General features: G+C 46.8%; 1 protein-coding gene across 1 annotated transcript in view; it reads left to right on the plus strand.

The window, feature by feature from the left end:
- Nucleotides 1-1,311: 1,311 nt before the first annotated feature.
- ARVCF (armadillo repeat gene deleted in velocardiofacial syndrome) overlaps nt 1,312-20,278 on the plus strand; it is a 249,860-nt gene continuing 230,893 nt past the window's right edge. The window contains exon 1 of the mRNA XM_015410114.1: nt 1,312-1,459. Within this exon, the coding sequence (XP_015265600.1) occupies nt 1,334-1,459 (126 nt within the window). The 5' untranslated portion in view covers nt 1,312-1,333. The remainder of the gene's footprint in view (nt 1,460-20,278) is intronic.

The following is a 20,278-nucleotide window of genomic DNA, read 5'->3' on the forward strand; positions in this document are numbered from 1 at the left end:
GGTGAGAAGGACTGGGTGTAATTCCGACCCCTCCCCAGTGGAATCCTGAGGAGGGCGATTGTTAGGGGCAGGCTGAGCACGTTGGACAAGGTGGGCTTCTGTTCCTCGAGAGCAGATGTAAGAATAAAAGGTCAGTCTGTCAGGTGCCTCCGGTCTGGTTTTTTTGCTGCAGCGGACTGGCACAGCAGCTCCACTGAAAGGCAGCCGGTGCATCCATGTTGAATTCTGAGTGTCTTTAAAACTGAGAGGAGTCCTGAGGGCAGGCCCAGGGCTCTCCCTGGACCTGAAATGAGTGGAACGTTGGGTGGAACGTTGTGTGCTCTTCTCAGTGGCGATACGTCTTGCAGCCATGCTTTGCGCCTGCGCAGAAACATTTCCATTTCCGTCAATTTGTTTCCAAATGAAATAGAAAAAAGTCTTCTAACCAGCCTGCAGCTTAGTTCTTAAGACAATCAGTTACGGTCTTGATTTTCTGTTTTCAGTAGCCTGTTTATAGGGTCCTTTTATTATTGTCTTTTGGAGTGTTTCCCTAATGGGAAAAGAAAAACGGTATTTGCACTGCAGATTCTAAGTGGAATCTCTTAGGCCCGTTATGCTTCGTATCTTACTGCAGATTTTCAGAGCAGTAAGCCTTTAATCTTGACTTCGGATTCTGTGCCCACCTTACACACCATTCTTTTTTCCTCTGGTGTATTTATTCTGCAGCCACAATTTAAAAACTACGCTTTTCTAAATCAGAGTGGAATGTCACTTGTGACCAATGCTCCCCCTAAGCTGTGGAGTCTTGTGAGCAAACATTCTGCTTTGTGAGCTACATTAAAGTCGTGAGCGAGCGATTTGGCTGCTGCATAAATTAGCTTTCTCTGGAGCCCTCCTTCCTGAGATAAGACAAAAAAATGTGTGAGCCAGAGGCTAAAAAACTGTGAGCTAGCTCATACTGACTCAGCTTAGAGGGAACACTGCCTAGTGCCTTAAAAAGGAATCATTCGTGGAGGGTGGGACTGGAGGTACCAGACCAGCAGTCTGAATCTACCCACTAGCTAGTTAGATTTAGAGACAGACAGTTCTGCATTTACAGATTCATCTCCCTGTAAGCTTCAACCCAGCAGATAGTGCAAATCACTTTTTAAATATGAAGAAATGACCTCTTATAAAATGTGCAGTAAATGGCACCTTCAAATAAACTCCACTTACTGAAATTATTTAGGGAATTCGGTATCGTTACGTCCTGGCCTCGTTGGGTCATTCTGACCTCCTCTTCTCTCCTTTGCATTGACATAATTCATTCTTGTTTCTCCAGGAGCAAAGCCCCAGCAACCAGACTTCCATAGCGATGATGCAGGAGCCGCAAGAAATGGTTGAGGAGACCGTGACGGTAGAGGAAGACCCAGGCACCCCAACATCTCACGTTTCTATTGTGACCTCAGAAGATGGAACCACAAGGAGGACTGAAACCAAGGTAAGAAGTGCTGGTTTTGGCCTTTCTTGAACAAGACCTTTTAGGGACAGAGGACCGTTGTATCTAGGAGGGGTGGTCTCAGTGTTTGATCAGTAGAGTCTCAGACTTTCTGGGGCAAGGTGTAAAATTTCTGTACTTAGGCCAGAGTGGGGATGCTCATACACCTACGGGTTCAGCTTCTGTCCTGTTTGCCAGTTGTGAGCAAGGAGCTGATTTTTCAATGATTGTTTTGACAGTTCATTGACCTGTTCATGGCGGTTCGGTAGGTTGCTTCGTGGTATTCCTTCCTAGCCGTGCAGTACAGCAGAGGTGGTTTTTTGCGTATGTGTTTTCTCACCTAGCCTGATTGAGTTTACTCCCCCCTCCCTGCCGCCGCCCCCCATCCTTGCTGCATAACTGCTTCACTCAGTGGGCAGTTGTTTACACAGTCAACTACATCAGCCAGAAATCGTATAAATCAGTCATAAATAAATGTGGCTTTTTAATAAAATCCTTCTCTTTGGTGTTCCTCTAAGTAGTCCCTGGTGATGCTAACGGCTGTTGATTGGTTTGAATCAGCAGCATCTTGGTGCGCGTGCAGTTCTGCAAAAACCTGATGGAGAGATTGTGTCCTAGTTAGCTTTATTAGCATACTTGTCTGTGCTGCTTGCTTGTAGTTGTTTTGACTTGTCCAGGATTACAACATTTTTCCTTTGTGCCTTCCTGTCAAATCCAGTTTTTTCTTGCAAGTGCATGATTAGTGGAAAGAATAGAAAGCTGTTTGGATTGTTGTGGACTCAAGGTATACATATAGATATTATAGATAATTGTACATCAATTTATGTAGTAAAAAAGACACTTGCAAGCAGAGTAAGATAACAAAAAATGGCAATGCGCTTATCTTCAAAAGTTGCAGACATTGGATTGGATCCTACCAGCTTTCCTGTTGTATCTTGCCTGACTTCCCTTCTCCTACACAGCTTTTGCCCATGGGGTCCCAGGATTCCCAACATGGCCTTTTCCATGGCGAAATGTGGCTTCTCCTCCTTCTGAGAGCCAGTTTGGAGTAGTGGTTAGGAGCACGGATTCTAATCTGGGGGAACCGGGTTTGATTCCCCACTTCTCCACATGCAGCTGCTAGTGTGACCTTGGGTCAGTCACAAGTTCACTCAGAGCTGTTCTCTTGAGCAGTGGCTAGGAGCGTGGACTCTAACCTGGGAGAGCCGGGTTTGATTCCCCACTCTTCCACATACAGCTGCTGGTGTGACCTTGGGTCAGTCACAAGTTCTCTGAGCTGTTTTTTATTTTTACTTACTTATTCTATTTATACCCCACTCTCCCCACCAGTCCTCGAAAGAGCTCTCTCAGGCCCACCTACCTCACAGGCAGTGTTCCCTCTAAGCTGAGTTAGTGTGAGCAAGCTCACAGTTTCTTAGCCTCCGGCTCACACATTTTTTTCTTTGCTCAGGAAGGATGACTCAAGAGCAAACTAATTTATGCAGTAGCCAAATTGCTTGCTCACAACTTTAATGCCAGTAGCTCACAAAGTAGAATTTTTGCTCACAAGACTCCACAGCTTAGAGGGAACATTGTTCACAGGGTGTCTGTTGTGGGGAGGGGAAGGGAAAGGAGATTGGAAACCACTCTGAGACTCCTTCAAGTAGTAAAGGGTGGGGTATAAATCCAATCTCTTCTCCTTCATGTGTTCAGTACATTTTTATCCCACCCTAACCTCCAAAGAACTCAGGGTAGTGTAAGTGGTTCTGTCATCCTCCATTTTATCCTAGTTGAGAAAAATAAGGTCCAAATATTACAATAATAGTACAGCAATAAATAACTTGAATAACACGTTCTCATTCGTGTGAATGAATACATGAAGCAGGGCAAGTGTTGAAGCCCAAGAGCCTCCGGAGGGCTCACCACTGGACTGAGCCTAGCCTAGCTGCGGCAGCCACTGCAGCAGCTGTTGTGCCCATGGTCAGGGCCAAGGGCTCAGTGCCAGTGAGTTTCAGGAAGGCCCCAGGACAGTCCCAGCCAAATACAAGAGATCCAGGTACCAAGGCACCAAGGTCAGGTGCCAAGGCAAGGTCCAAGAGCTGAGGTCTGATCCGATCCAGTGTTCAAGGCAAAAAAGGAGTCAGGACCACAGGTCAGTCCACAGAGCAAAGTCAGGTTCAGAACAGAAGCTGCTGTACAAGGAGTCCAGCTACTAGGCAGACTCCAAGAAGCTGGTGAGGTCTGGAACAGGGGTCATTGTTGGTCAGACCTGGCTGAGGCACAGGAGAGATTAGGGAGCTCAGCGGTGAGTCATGACAGTAACCTGTCCTCATGATGGGCGGCAGTGGCATGTTTGGGCTCTCCTTGAGATGACTGTACCTCCACTGAACTTGCCTGAGTGGATGTGATGACAACTAAGGGCACACCTTGGGAGGCCAGATGGCCTGCTTTGGCAGGAAAACTCCTGCCACTCCTCTCCAAGGGAAACATTCTGGGAGAAGTGGGGTTTTTTTTGTTTTGTTTTTAATATAAGGATTGTCCCACAGCTTCTCCCAGGGTCCTCCATTGTGGTAGTAGGGCCAGAGCAGCTCCCTGCAGCAGCCACACCAATGGTAATCTGACCTCCCCCCCAATATATTTTTGTTAAAGTTTCAGATTTTTCTGCAAACCTAGGGAGTCCCCCAAGTTTCCAGAAAAATCTCTTAGTGCCAGTGGGGCCTAGACCCACAGATTTAGGTATCCACAGGTGGGGCCAGACTTGGCTATTAGATATACAGATTCTCTAGAAATTGACATAGCCCATGGTTAAACCATGGTACCAAGTGAACACATACGTTGGAAGAAGCCATATACATACGGGCAGAGGCATTCAGGACGAAACTCACTGGAGAACTGAGAGCCAATGTGCTGTGATGATTGGTGTGTCAGACCAGGACATGATAAGAAGAGCACTGCTGGATCAGACCAGTTGTCCATCTAGTCCAGCATCCTGTTTCACACAGTGGCCAAGCAGTTGCCCTGGGGGGCCAACATAGAGAGCATGAAGGCTTTGCCCTGACTTTGTCTCCCAGCACTGGGTTTCAGAGGTTTACAGCCTCTGAATATGGAGGTTCCCTTACCAATCAATGCTTATAGCCACTGGTGGACATCTCCTCCATAGTAAAGCCACCTGTACCCGTGGGCATCACTTCCTCCACTGCACTGAATCCCACAGTTTAATTACTTGTTGAGTAAATAAGTATTTCCTTTTGTCTCTCCTGTACCTATTCTCCATCAGCTTCAGAAGACCAGAGAGACTGGGGTTCAAATCCCAACTGGGTGACTTTGGGCCAGTGTGACTTACTTTGTTGTAAGGAGAAAGCAGAGGAGATCCTATGCTCTGAGGTCCTTCAACGTAGGATGGGGGTAAAACTGTGGTCATTAGAACCTGTTGAAGCTCAGGAGAAAGCCTTATGGCCCACACAACTAAATCAGATAAATGCATCACAGAGCTATCCAAAAATTGTTCAGTTTGTGTTAGTCATTTTCCCCTCATTTTCTGACTTAAGAATTTCTATGTAAGTGGCAGTGTTTGTGGGGAGATTATCCATTCCTGACGTGCCTCACTTCAGAAGGGAAGCACTGAGGGAAGGCAGTGATCTGTGGCCAGCAAATGGAAGATCTAGCAGAGTTGTAATCAGAATTACAAAATAATGAAAGGCATAGCGATACAGACATACATTTGTAAACATACTAAAGTGACTATCTGTTTTAAAACGTGCGCTTAAGAATATTGATAATTTTCACACAATTTTTGTTACTCGCTTAAAAATGTCTTGCTTAGCTTCACTATGTGTAAAAAAAGTTTATGATCGTGAGTTCATTGGATCCATCAGCTTGGTAAATAATTACTCCAGAGTTAATTGTTGTCAATATCTTTCTTGTTTAATTATTGTTGATGTTTGCTTTATTGTGTTGTGTAAGCTTTTATCTTCTGTTTTGTATCGATCTTGTGTCTTACGCTGGGCTACGTGTTGTTGATTTTTTGTATGGGATGATAAAGCTGCTGTAAATTGTGTGGGAAAGACAGAGGAGAAAAAAGAAAAGAAAGCATAGTTTGGCCTGATATAGTAGCTGTTCCCTTATGGATTAAACGGGCTCTGTCACACAGCCACATCTGGCACCTGTTTCCCAGTTGTACTCACCCTGTCATATGACAAGTTGGATGTGGAGTAAACAGCCACCAGAGAAAGTCTGGTGCTTACGGATGTCTGTGCATTCCTCCTGCATTTCTGGATGTCAGGACTCCCCTCTTGCGAAGTCAAGCCGTTTGGGAAGTCTGAACCTTCCCTTCAGTTTCTGCCTCCTTTCCCCCCCTTCTTTTGGATCAGGTAGTGATGTGTGCATAAGCGCATAATCACTGGCATTGTCAATCACTGTGGCCAAGTAGACTTTCTGGATCGGGAGTCCTCGGGGGAGTTGCTTTTGAGCAACAACTCCCCCCACCCCAGGAAAAAAACCTCCCTCCTGTTTCTGCTTAAGAGCATCCCATGATTGACACAGCAGTAAATGTACTGAAGTCACTGGGACTACTCTCATGTAAATCTGCACTCTCTCTGCCCCGTGTATTCCAAGGAAGATAGGCGAAGGGAAGAAGGTTGAGAGTGGCCGGAGTATTTGGCAGAGGGATTGTGGAGCTGTCAAAACGGAGCTGAAGCTTCAGATATATGCTTGTGTGTGAGGGTGAAAGACTAAAAAAAAAGAGGTAGCCACAACAATCTGAACAATCGACCATATGGGGCCAGTGCACGGTGAAGCTGGTTCAGGATGGGATGTCTGATCAAAATTTCCCGCAGCTATTTAAATCGCCACAAATAGAGGCACAGCCAGATCACGCCAAGCCTCCAGTGTGACCACAGCCTTTGACTAGCTTATGGGAGAAAAATAACGCTGGGGGTGGGGATTTGGTACACACAGCTCATTTCTACAGGAAAGCACTGTCTACACACAGTACATTCCCTTGGCAGTTGGTCTGCTTGGTATGCAAAAAATTTTAAAAGTGGGGCAGTGGGGAGTGTGGATGAATGTTTGGTTTTCCTTTTTTTTAAAGTTTGTGCAGATGCTGAGCAATCAGCGTGAACGAGGAATAGGCATAGGATTGCTGCTTGACGAAGTGTGGTGTGATGGCTAGATTATTGGACTTGGAACAAGGAGTCCTGGTTCAGATCCCTGTTTGGGTGTGATGTTTTTGGGTGGTCCAGCCCCTCCCAGTTTCGTGTAGTGGTTAAGTGTGCAGACTCTAATCTGGGAGAACCAGGTTTGATTCTCCACACCTCCACTTGCAGCTGCTGGATGACCTTGGGCAAGCCATAGTTCTGTCAGAGCTGTTCTCTCAAGAGCAGTTTTCTCAGAGTTCTCTCAGTCCCACCTACCTCACATGGTGTCTGTTGTGGGGAGGGGAAGGGAAAGGAGTTTGTAAGCCGCTTTGAGACTCCGAGTGAAGGGTGGGGTATAAGTCCAATCACATCTCTTCTTCTTCCCTCTCAACAGAATCTGGCTTGCAAGGTTTCTGTAAGGGAGGGGAAATGGTGGTAAATTACATGGAATACGGTTAGGTGACGTTACATATAATGCAAATGAATTCACTGCTTTTATTAGGTGTTGGAGTGTCTGCCTGGAGCACCTCTTCAGAAACAGTTCCTTCATTTTGGCTTGCCACCTCCGGTAAATTACATGGAATACGGTTAGGTGATGTTACATATAATGCAAATGAATACACTGCTTTTATTAGGTGTTGGAGCGTCTGCTGGAGCACCTCTTCAGAAAGAGTTCCTTCATTTTGGCTAGCCACCTTCCAACATTTTGTGATAGGCCCTGGCATCCTTTGGCAGGCATTTCTTGGTGGTGCCCATGCCCTATTCTCAAAATTCCAGAAATGCCCACAGATGGGAGACCTCTGCTCTAAGGAATCTCACGCTGCAGAGAACTACATCCCACAAAATGAATCTTGCTAATAATCCAGCCAACAGGGCCAAATCCAGACTCCCAAAAGTGTAGCCTTCAAGTTGCCAGCTCAGAGGCAAAAAATACATTATGAGAATGATAAAATAGGGATTTAGTAGGGATGGGGTTCAGAAAGTAGGGAGTGTCCTTGGGCATTGTGGGCATCTGGACTTGATGTGATTGCTGCCAACCTTGGCTCTGGCATTGAAGAGTGGCCTGCCCCAGGAATTTAGATGAGCCATTTTTGATCATGATGTAGTGTCTGGAGAGACTGGCTGAAGTCTTATAGAGGTGAATCAAGAATTGTGTATTACTCAGTTTTTGTCTCTCCAGTCTCTATATAACTTCCCTGTGGGCCAGTCTTTTTCTCTAGACCCTAAGAGCCCAAGGTTCTAGCTGCTCATGCTTTTCTCTTTTCTTCTCTCCCACCTCTTTCTTTCACCTTGACTTCTCTCCTACTTACCTACCCACCTCACTTTTTCTTTTCCTCTTCCTGGTAGCTTCTCCCTCCCCTCACTCCATTGCACATGGGTTTTTTACTGTTGTCCTCCCCCATCTTCAGATTTTCTTATTTACCTTTCTTGCTCCTCCTCCCTCCTGTTTTTCCTATCCTTTACTTTTCAAAACCAGTCTCAGCTCCCCATCACTGACTCTAACCAAGGATTGGAATGATTGGAGGTTGCCTAGCAGCCCCCAAAATGGCTGCCAAGACAATTACACACTCTCCTGAGATTTCAGTATCATTGTTTTTAAAAAGATCTAGACATCGCCTCTGTGGTTTTATGGGGTTTTTAACTATACAATGTATTTTTTTAATACTTCATACTTTTCTGCAAAGCTGGACTTTGCCCAGGCTTGCCGAAAAATATGTCCTATCTGTACATGGCCCCATTGTGCAGATATTTTCATCCACAATCTGAGGCCATTGTTCAGAATTATAGTGATTGACACAAAAATAACACTAATAGTTGTGTACGTTTTATGGAAAAAATTCACTGTGAGGATGCAGGAAAGGAAGTTAAAATAAATAGCTGTGTGTTTGATTCATCCCAAGGGAAAGCAAAGAAGGAACAGGGGTTTCCAAGTTGAAACAGACAAGCTGCAGAATTTGGTAGCATCAATTCAAATTGAGCCTTGCTTGTTGTGGCCTCTCTGAGGAAGAGGGCCTTGTGCTTACCAGGCTTGTGGCTTGGATGAGATTTTTTTTTGCGGTTTCGGAAACACCAAAATAAATGCTATACATGGAGGAACAGGAAGATTAAAGGTGGGGACATGGAGCAATGTTCTCTTTTGAAAAAGCAAACTAATTGTGGCATGTTGTTTCATGAGGCTGTAGCCTGAACCTTGCAAGGAGATAAAATGAAAGGCAGAGCCTTATAGGGCATTGAACATCATTCAAATAGCAGCCTCTCTCATACACTATCCAGTAGATAAAAGGACAGACATGCATATGGATAATAGAGTTTTCCCAGAATAGTCATACAGCTGATAAGCAATATGTTTGCTGTCATAGTTATCAAAAGGGAAATGTGTATTAGACCTGCTAACTTCCCTCCAGTAAAGGAACTGGGAAACCTTTTCAAATGGTGGTGAATAACTGAAGGTGTAGCAGTAAGAAGAAGACTATTCCTAGGCTTGGACTGACAGACTTTCCTCATGAATCCCCCCCCCTTTTCTTCCTCCTCCTTCCTGTCTCTGTTTGCCCAAACATGGCAGAGAAAACTAGACTACCTGTAACCAATTAGATGGGAAAGTGAACCTGGAAATTTACTGGGATGGGCCACTTGATAAACCCACCCTTCCCTTTGAGCAATGAGTTTTTCGTAACAGACAGAGGCACACAAAACCAGTGAGTTATGGTTATATCAATCCATTGAAGTGGAATCTTTGTTAAAACAGGAACTGGGAAGGAAAGGGCTTTTGGGGGGAAATGCAAAGAGATTGTAGGCACATTAGCTGCTATGGGTGCTGTGAACAGCTTGTGCTTGATGGAAAGAACACAAGAAGATAAAAGAGCCCTGTTGGATCAGAACAGTGGCCCATCTAGGCCAGCATTCTCTTTCACCCAGTGACCAACCAGTTGGTCTCCATGAAGTAAGCATTCTCTTTCACACAGTGGCCAACCAGTTGGTCTCCATAAAGCATTGGTCTCCATCAAGTGGAAGGGAGATACTACTGAATCCAAGATGGTGGCAGACGACTGATTAGACTCTGAGGCAACTTACTCAGTGAAGGAAAAATGGGGGGAGGGATGGGGAAATTTGCTGCAGTTCTGCAATTGGAACTCCTGATGTGCCGTTTGTTCCTTAAAAACAGCCACCAGTTTACTCGCATTCCCTGCGGACACCAGCTGTCCCTGCAAACAGGAACAGGTTTCTTTCTTCTTGTCGTTCAACTTTGCAGCCTCAAGCTGCAGGGACTCTCCTGAATGCTCAGGCCGCCACACATATGCTCCACGGCATGAAAGCTGGGACAGGGAGGAGGGAGAAGGTGGCCCTGCATCCTCCTCCCCTCGGTCAGTCACAGCCTTTGCCCGCTGGGAGCTGCAGGGGACCTAGTTAAACGTGGCTCCCAAGGACAGGTGTTGCCCCCCCCCATTGGTCTCCACTTTCTCGCTCTCCCTTTGGAGGGGAGGAAGCAAAGGGAACAGCTGCTGTTCACCCACTGGGCATGTCGCACTGCCAGCCTGACCATGCTGCCAGTCACATCACTTTAGTTTCTTCGCCAGATGCCTCTTTAGAGGAGCCATGCAGGGGGACGTCGGGGAGGCTGCAAACCTGGAGAAATACAAATCTCTTTCCTTGTTTTCTCTTGCTGCTTCTAGCCAGTGTAATTTATTGCAGTTCCCTGCTTTTGTTTCCGTATAGGCACGGAGCCCTCTTTGTCAGCAGAAATCCTGGAAGCTCTGATTTATGTTAGGACTGTGTTGGTGTTGTTTAGTTGGTTAATCTATAGTGGATGCTAAGGGTGTGCAGTCGGGTATTGCCGAGCTGATAAAATGCCTGATGTTTCTGGTATCAGGTCAGATTGGCAATATCTGATACCGCGAAAGGCACTCTCAATAACTCCCAATTCTGATAATTTCACTCAGATGTTGGAAATAACCGTATTGGGGTCAAGAGCCCTTCGTGCTGTTCGGCAGGTGGTGGTGCAGCCCTGTTTCAATGGATGGTAGACCTGGCTTCTGGAGACCAGAGTCCAGCTCCACCACCTATTGAAAATAAAGGCCTTTTAAAATTTAAACAGTCAATCGTACTGTACCTCTGAAGCCAGGTCTACCACAGTAGCTTTTGACATTTCAAGGGTCAGGCCCAACTGGGGAGAACTCTCTGTCCCTCTATTGACATTTCAAGGGTCAGGCCCAACTGGAGAGAACTCTCTGTCCCTCGACTCCCTCCCTCGCTGCGTCCACATCCCCAGTTCCTTAGGTTGAGTGTCTGTGGCAACTGTTCTTAAAGCACAAAGCACATTAAAAGGCAGATAAAATATTTATTATTGTCCCCCTACGTTTCTCCCCAGTGGGGACTGAAAGCGGCTTACATCATTCTCTTCTCTTCTGTTTTATTCTCCCAACAACGCTGCTGAGGTAGGCTAGGCTGAGACTCTGTGACTGACACAAGGTCACCCAGCAAGCTTCCACAGTGGGGGTGGGGGGATGGGGTGGAATTTGAACCTGGGTCCCCCAAATCTTAGTCCAGCATTTTAACCATTACACCACACTGACTGTCGGCACAATGGTGCTTGTTTGTTAGCTGCCTTGGAAGTTTTAAAGTGAAAGTAAATGTCAAGTGAATAATTGGTATATATTTTAATAACTGTTTAATCATTGCCTGTACACTTTATGCCCTTGCCCTTCTGGACTGGCAACTCTTTCTCTCTCCTGGCTTGCTAGCCACGTTGTACAAAACACGTTTTTGCCCGGACTAACCTTTCCCCCAGTCCCTCAGGTAAAAAAAAAGAGAGAGCCATCTGTCCCGGTCTGGCATCGCTCCTGCGCTTTATCCCACTGGATGTGCTGGGCACTTTTTTCTCTCCAAGACTGCCCCTGCCAGCTGCTCCGTAGTCAGTTCATCCCCAGACTCCCAAGCTAGCTTTAAAACATTCTTCAGCTGGAACTTCATAACAGTAAATAGTTACTTGGCATTTGCAGGGCACCTCTGTGTATTCCAAGTGCTCCGTGCCAATTATATAGTTGCAGTTCTTACAATAATATTAGGTTAGTATTATTAGCCCGTTATTGCAAATGGAAGACTGATGCTGCAAGGGAGTGGGGCTCAGTGGTAGAACACTTGCTTGGCAAGGTTCAATCCCTGGTGGTGGTGGTGGAGGAGGAGGAAAGTGCCATCAAGACACAGTTGACTTATGGTGACCCTGTAGGCTTTCAAGGCAAGAGATGTTCAGAGGGGGTTTGCCATTGCCTGCCTCCATGTCACAACCCTGGTATTCCTTGGAGGTCTCCCCTCCAAATACTAGCCGGGGCCGACCTTGCTTAGCTTCAGAGATGTGAAGTTGTTAAAAGGATGGAGTAGTTAATTATGTGATTAATCATGTGACTGTAGTTAATCATGTGGATGACCTGTGCCTGAGATCCTGGAGAGCAGCTGCCAATCTGAGTAGACAATACTGACCTGGATAGATCAATAGTCTGACTCAGCAGAAGGCATTTGTGTGTTCATGAATGGCTTGCCAAAGTCCATCAAGTGCATTTATAGGAGAGCTGAAATCTGATTCAAAGGCATAACGAATCACAGGTCTATTCCTCTTAGCCACTATGCAGTTAACACGAAGTCTGTTTTTGCAAAACTTGAAGATTAGTGAGCAGCCCATCCCTGTTTGCTTGGCAAACTTTAGGAAAAGAGGGATGTCTGGGATACCTTCCAGCCACATATGCTCCATTGTACCCATTGAATAGAGTGTTACCTATTCTGCATACCATCTGCTGAGGGTGTGTTTGATTTGAAGCCAATGCAAGCATCCAGTTAGTAATAACACTACTTATACAGTATGTTGCAAGTGTTCAAATACTCATAAGTAATCCTTACAATGGCGCTGCCAGGTAGTACAGTACTATTGTCTCATACTGAAAACTTGGAAGTGGAGTTTCAGAGATAGGGGCTTGACCGGGTTGATTTCATGGGATGGGTAGCTTTTGACAGGCAGCTTCTTAGCTCACGTTCTTCTTAGACATTGAGTTATATCAGGCATGGTGGCAGGCATCCAACCATCCACAGTCTTTGTAGAATGGAACTTTTCTGATTCTCCTTCTGTTGCAGCCCCTTGAGCCCTTCACCCTCGATACAATTTCTGGGGGTTCATGGATGTTCAAAAACAGCATAAGGTCGAAATAAGGGTCTGCACTGGAAGAAGGAAATAGGTTGAAACCGGGGACGCCGCTTCTGTTGGAGGAACTGCATGGATAGGTACAGACCACTGACTCCTTTGTGAAATTTGGAGCAGAATTAAAAGACACTCTAGGCTGTTAATGACCAGCGAACAAGGTGACTAACCTGCGTACTACAGAGTGCGGGTAAGAGCCTTATCAATAGAATCATCCTCTGAAATAAAAAGATTTCTGTGCCTGGAACACTAGCCTGTTGGATAGAAGGCTATGCTAAAGCCCATTGTTCTGGTGTACTCGTTTTCTGCTTGCATGCCAGGATTTATTTGTCCAATGGAGGCACATTCTGTTGTCCAAATCCCACCTGCAGGCAGAGGTGATACAGATTGACCACTTCACCTGTTTTGTGTAGAGCCAGGCCCAAGAATTTGAGGGTTTCTGGTGTGTGTGTTTGTGTGTTTTGGACGTGGTTTATTTGGGGCCAGGGAGTGGTCTAGTTGTGGTGGCGGGGTGGGTGGGTGGATCGGCAATAGCGGTCGCTCTCCTCGGAGCTCGAGGAAGCGACTAACACACCTTTGGCTAGGAGGGGTGCCACCTCAAGTGGCGCCCCCGTGGAGTCCTTGCGATGGGCTCCTGGCCAGAGGGTTTTCGAGGGTTAGCCTCTTCGACGGCTTGATGCTGAAGAATAGAGGCTTTCCTCCGCCCTGACGGTCCAGCCGATGGGTGACCTCCGGGTACAAGCCAATCTAACCGGGACAAGCGCAGGGAATCAAGCGGAATTGCAAGGAAAGGGAGCAAGGTCAGATATGACCAACAATGAACATGAGTGTGATTAAACGGACTATTTTTTAAAAACGAAGCCCCCCCGTAGGAAACAGGCTCATTTTATGTAGCAGGTTATTGTTATTATTTTTCAAAAGACGCTTTAGTGAATAATTTCTGTCCAAAATCTTGCTTTGCTCTTTCATCCACATACCTTGCTGGCTGGAACCTGGCTATCATTCAAAGCACAAAAGAGTATATTGGATGCCCTGGCCGCTCATCTTAGCAATCGCTCTTGGAAGCCAAACGTTGAGCATGTTACAATAATGAAGGTCACCTTGGTCAAGGGAGGCCCAAACCGTATAAAGTTTCTAGCAGAGGAACATTGCAGCAGAATAAAGGGACCACCCCCATTTTTCCATAGCAGTCAAATATCTCTTAATAAAACAAGCCAGATGGAATCTGGTCTTAATAAGTTCCTTACCTTCCTTTCCGTTCCGGGTCCTTATCTCTGTCCTCATCTCACTGCTCTGAAATGCTTAATTTTTCTCCCCCTGTCAAATGCGCACAAGGAGAGCTGAGAGCCTGCCTCGGTTTGCATAGAACTCCTCACCTATTGCTTTTCTCCTGAGCTTTTATGACTTCAAAAACGTTCCCAAATCAAGGTGAGCTGCATCTTGCAAACTGGATTCTTTATGATTCAAGGGGGGCTGGGGTTCAGGAGCTGAGCCCCTTCTTTGCATCCGAAGGTGCCAGGTTCACTTCCTCAGATCTCCTGTTGAAAGATCTCACCAGAACTAGATCTGGACTGCCTCTTCACACATTTACAGAGACCACAGGCATGGAGGAAAATGGCCTGTCCCTTTAATAAAAGCTTAATGTGTGGAAATGGGTGGCTGATGCTTTTCGTGGTGTGAAGGAAAATAACATCCTCTTAGGCCTCTATTATGATATCTTTTTCTCCAGACAGCTGATTACCCTATTCCCCTCCCTGTGTCAGATGTAATACAATCACAATTACTTTGTGTGCAGTGCCTGCTTAGGATCAGGACTACAATGTGTGCAGAACTTCAGCCTTTCTCCCCTGTGCAGTTTTCCCAGCCTGAAACAGTCCTCAGGTGGGTTCTGTTGAGGAAACTCACATTTATCCCAAGGAACATCTGAGTTCCCCAAAATAGCTCCACTGAAACTATTTCAGATTGGGGAAATGGTGCCGGCGGTGGGGACTAAAACTCCATGTGTGCCATGACCTGATCCTAATTTGGCACCTCAAATGCTGAAATTAAGGAGAACCCCCACAACTCACGTGTGATTTATATATTATTATTTCTTGACTGATAAGCCTATGCATTTAGCAGAGAAGGCTCCTGAGCTTCATCACGGGTTAAAATAATATTTAAAAAGTCACTGAGACAGCAGTAAAACAGTAATAAAACAGCATCCATAATAACTTTCTGGTAATAAAAACAGGGAACCACTATACCAAACCGCTACACCAAAATGTTACCTCAGTAAACCAAGTACTGGGCAAATCTTTGTGAGAAGGGGGGAAAAGGTACTACCACCGAGAAGGACATATCAACAGTAACTGCCCAGCTCATATCTAAGGTTGGGATGGGAGACCACCCGGGAAGTCCAGGGTCGTGAAGCAGAGGCAGTCAGTGGCAAACCACCTCTGAACATCTCTTGCCTTGAAAACCCTACAGGGTTGCCATACGTTCACTGTGACTTGACAGCAAAAAAAGCGGAGTGGGGTGGGGCCTCAAAACAAGATCCCAAGAAAAGCATAAAACTAGCCAAAAGCAACACATGTGAACACAGCCAGTGGGGTTGTTTGGGCTATTACATCTTTTGACTAGTAGCTTGAGGAAAGAAGAGAGAAGAAGAGATTGGATTTATACCCCACCCTTCACTCAGAGTCTCAGAATGGCTTATGTTAGATCGCGCTAACAAAGGACTCGTAGAGTGATTCAGCAAGTGATTCAGCTTTATTGGAAGTAACGAACAAGCACTCAACTCAGTAAGAAACCAGAACAGAAAACAGTGGGAGCTTATGCTCCTTTTAAACATAACCGGGCTAATGTAGCCACGCCTATTTACAATTAACAACCAATGAGATTGCTTAGTTAAGGACCAATGGGAGTCTTTCCCTCCTAGGGAATGGTATCGTTCTGATTGGTCGCTGTTACGAAGCGACCAATAGGAAGTTCGCTCAGAGGAGCCCTGGTCTGGCTCGAAGCTTAACATGGGAGTCCTATGAGGTGATTCATGTAATCATTTCAATACATTACAATTCCTCCCCCCTAAGTTAAGCCATCATCCCAATTGTTTTATTATTTACAAACATGCAATCAACCTTTGTACATCAGTTATTCCAACAGTATTTACACTCATAGTCCTTCAGATAAGTCGGCATTTGCCGCGAACGCTGGGACCTGCGGAGCGGTGCAGGTAAGTCGGCATCTGCCGCGTACGCTGAGACCTGCGAAGCGGTGCAGGCTGTATGGGCACACAAGGTTGTGAGTCACTGTGGGGTTCACTACAGCCTGGTTCAGGCACAAACTCTACTGGGGTTTCAGCCCCGCACACAGGGGTCTGCCCTGACTCGGGGACAGTACCGGGCCCTTCGGTACTCACCGCCTGCTCTGGGGGTCTCCACTCAACATCAGGGAATTCAGCCGTCGGAGAGTCAGCGCTGTCCTTAGCCCAACGTCTCCTTAGCTGATCTATGTGGCGCCGCCATACTCGACCGTCAGCCAACTGTACCACATACATGCGAGTACCCACAGAGTCGGATATTACCCCAGGAAGCCATAAGTGACCATTAGCATAATTCCGTGCAAAAACCTTGTCCCCTTTTTCAAACATGCGCACCTTCGGTTGAGAGTCGGTACGCTCGGATTGATCTTCAGTGAGATCCGGATGCAACCTGTTTAACCGAGTTGTGAGCCTCCGCCCCATTAGCAACTCGGCCGGACTGCGGCCCGTGGTACTACAGGGGGTGGTGTGCTGCCGCAAAAGAAAGGAGCCCAGCCTCTGGCTCCAGTCACCCTCGTCCATTTTACCCAGGGCCTCTTTGGCCGTCCTGACCATCCGTTCGGCTTGGCCATTAGATGCCGGATGGAAAGGGGCCGAAGTCATTTGGCGTATGCCATTACTCGTGAGGAAGAGCCTAAATTCCTCAGACACAAATTGAGGCCCGTTGTCACTGACGAGGACGTCAGGCAACCCGTGCGTGGCGAAAAGATGGCGGAGCGCATGGATCACGGCTAGTGAAGTGGTTGTTTTCATGCGCACAACCTCTAACCATTTAGACATTGCATCCACTACTATGAGAAACATGTTCCCCTGGAACGGGCCAGCGAAATCCAGATGCAATCTGGCCCAGGGTTTCCCTGAAGACTCCCACCTCTGAGGCGGAGCTTGTGGGGGTTCCGGCCTGACTTGCTGACACTGGGAACACACGCGAACCCAATCCTCAATCTCTTTATCCAGCCCAGGCCACCAGACATACCCCCTGGCCAACGCTTTGGTGTGCACCATTCCAGGGTGCCCCTCGTGCAGAGATTCTAGAACTCTGTTCCTGAGCTTGTCAGGGACCACCACCCTGTTGCCCCATAAAACACAGCCCTTAGAAATGGACAGTTCACTTTGGCGGCATTTGTAGGGTCCAAATTCAGGTTCAACACTCCCAACTGGCCACCCCCTCCAAACCCAGTTTAAAACACGGGACAGCACGCTATCTTTAGCCGTGTGTGCAGCAATGTCCCTGGACGATACAGGAGCCTGAGGGAGTTCGTCCAGTGCCAAGACCTCACAAGCAGGAGCAGGGTCGGGTCCCGCACAGGGCAATGGGCAGCGGCTGAGGGCGTCCGCATGTCCGATTGCCTTCCCAGGCCGGTGTTCAAGGTCATAATCGTACGCCTGCAAAAAGAGCGCCCATCTAAGCATGCGCGGGGACATGATATTCGGCAGTTGCTTATCGGGTGCAAAAATCCCCAGTAGCGGCTTGTGGTCAGTGACCAGCAAAAATCGCCTGCCAAAAATAAAGTCATGGAACTTTTTGACAGCCGCTACTAAAGCCAGACCCTCCTTGTCAATCTGGGCATAGTTCCTTTCTGCCTCAGAAAGAGATCTTGAGTAAAAAGCGATTGGCGCCTCGCTCCCATCAGGCATCAGGTGGCTCAAAACCGCGCCAATTCCAAACGGTGAAGCGTCCGCAGCTAACACCAGGAGCTTCTGGTCATCATAATGCGTCAGCACGTCATTAGACACCAACAGCTCCTTAACCCCCACGAAAGCCCTTTCTTCGGCCTGTCCCCACTTCCATTTCGCCTCCTTATGCAAAAGTGCGTGCAAAGGGGCCGCCACTGATGCCTTATGCGGTAAAAACGCATGATAAAAATTGAGGAGTCCTAAAAATGATTGGAGCTCCTTCTTACTCACCGGCCTGGGGGCGTCTCGGATTGCAGTCACCTTGTCAGTAGTGGGGTGCACCCCGTCTGCATCAATCCTGAACCCCAAGAACTCTACACTGCTAACTCCCAGTGTACATTTTGAACGTTTTACTCTGAGCCCAGCGTTTTGGAAACGCTTCAAGACCTCCTTCACCCGGTCCATCAACTCATTTTCAGACCTCCCCGCAATTAACACGTCGTCGAAGTAGGGCACCGTTCCTGGTACCCCCCTCAAGAGTTGCTCCATCAGGCCCTGAAAGATGCCGGGCGCCACATTTACCCCGAACTGTAGGCGATTCACCTTAAAAGCCCCCCTATGGGTAACAATAGTCTGAGCCTCTGCAGCCTCAGGAGTGACAGGCAACTGCTGGTATGCCTGTGCCAAGTCTAATTTGGCAAAGATCTTTCCGCCCCCCAATGAAGCCAGGATGTGGCTAATAACCGGGACGGGATAGGAGTGTTGTTGTAACGCCTTGTTAAGGGTGCATTTATAGTCTGCGCATAAGCGTATGGACCCATCAGGCTTAACTGGTGTTACTATAGGCGTCTCCCACTTGCTGTGAGGAACAGGTTCCAAAATTCCTTGTTCCACGAGTTTATCAATTTCCCTCTCTACTTTAGGCCTGAGGGGAATTGGAACCTTCCGATATTTCAGTCTGATCGGCTTTACAGATGGGTCAAGTTCAAAAGCAACCGGGGGCCCTTTGTACCGCCCCAGACCCTCTGCAAACACATCAGGGAACAGGTCATACATCATATCCCATTTATTCTCAAGCAATTTGTTAATCCCTGAAATACCAATGCCCAATGGCTCAAACCAGTCCAACCCCAGCAGGTTGACCCGGTCTCCCTCAGCAATAAGACATGACAGTTTAACACATTTCCCCTTATACTCAACATGTACAGTGTCTCTTCCGGCCAGGGGAATCCGGTTGCCCTGGAAGTCGGACACTCTGGTCTCCGCAGGCTGGAGCCGCCGTCTGCTTCTGGTCGGAAACAGCTGTTGCCAGGATGCTGCAGAAATCACCGTTACAGAAGAGCCGGAGTCCACCTCCATAGTGCATGGTCTGCCGTCGAGGAGTGGGGTCACGGTGATCTTCCCTTGGCAACTGGTGCGGTTTACAGCCGATGCGCTTGTCCGGGTCGTTGTAGTCTGGCAGCTTGCTTCCGATGCCGGGAAACGCTGCTTGCTGCTTCGGGAATTTGCGGGGGTATTCCTTTGTGCCGACCTGCTGGTAGGTGAGGGATCCTTCCGTGCCGATCTGCAGACTCTGGCCAGATGACCACGCCGTCCACAGGCTCTGCAGTCTGTTGTGAGAAAAAAAATAAATGGTTCAGAAAATTTTAACCCATTTATACAATTAATTTCATAAATAAATCATAGTCTTTTTCTCCCCTCTATTCCTGTAACTTTCCAAACAGCTAGCAGTACATGACTCCCAAAAAGAATTTTGCTAGGCCTTTGTCTCTTCTTACACAGGAATTAACATCTGCATTTTCATTGTTCATGAACCTAAAGAATTTGGAAACATTTTAGACCTAAAGAATTTGGAAATATTTAAGAATAAAAGAATTTTTTCACCTGCCATTAAGTCAAGGAAGCCAGAATATTTGCAATACTAAGCTCTGTCTTCATGCAGAAATCCACATCACATCTCCAGCCACCAGACAGGTGCCCAAATGTCTACTCGGGGTCAAGGAAACAAAAGAACACCCTGGAACTGTAACATTCTTGTGTTTGTTATTTAGAAATGCAGGTGCTACCTTGCATTGTTTTGCAAAGGAGCATCAAGATGCCCCATTGCCCATGGAATACGTAAACATCTCCTGATTCCTGATGGCCCATACTCTACAGGGCAGTTAAAATTAATTGATGCAGTTTATGATTTCTATGGCTCTATCAAAATGTATAGGACCAAAATGGTATAAAAATAGGCCAGAAGCTTCAGTTGAGCACTGACTCTCAGAGATCCAGAGAAGGCTTTGCCTTCCGTGATCTATTTGGGCCAGTCCAGAAAGCTTTCTGTGCATGGGGAATCTTTGTTTATATATATAACCACTGACTGTTTCTTTTTTCCTTATGAAGTAAGTATTCTGTTTTATATTGCTTGCATGTCTCTAGCTAATAAACTATTTTATTGTTTAAATAACCTGTGTGCATTCCAGCTAACTTTCCTTTAACATTCTACCCGCCTTGGTAAGGGGCACACACCAGACCATTACGAATCTAGAGGTACAGGTAACACTATACAGGGTTAGTTTAGACTGTCCAGGGCTACAGTTAAAATTCTTCCAACAATTTGG

This window comes from Gekko japonicus, unplaced genomic scaffold (genome assembly GCF_001447785.1).
Source record: "Gekko japonicus isolate JY-2015 unplaced genomic scaffold, Gekko_japonicus_V1.1 scaffold490, whole genome shotgun sequence".
Lineage (NCBI taxonomy): Eukaryota > Metazoa > Chordata > Lepidosauria > Squamata > Gekkonidae > Gekko > Gekko japonicus.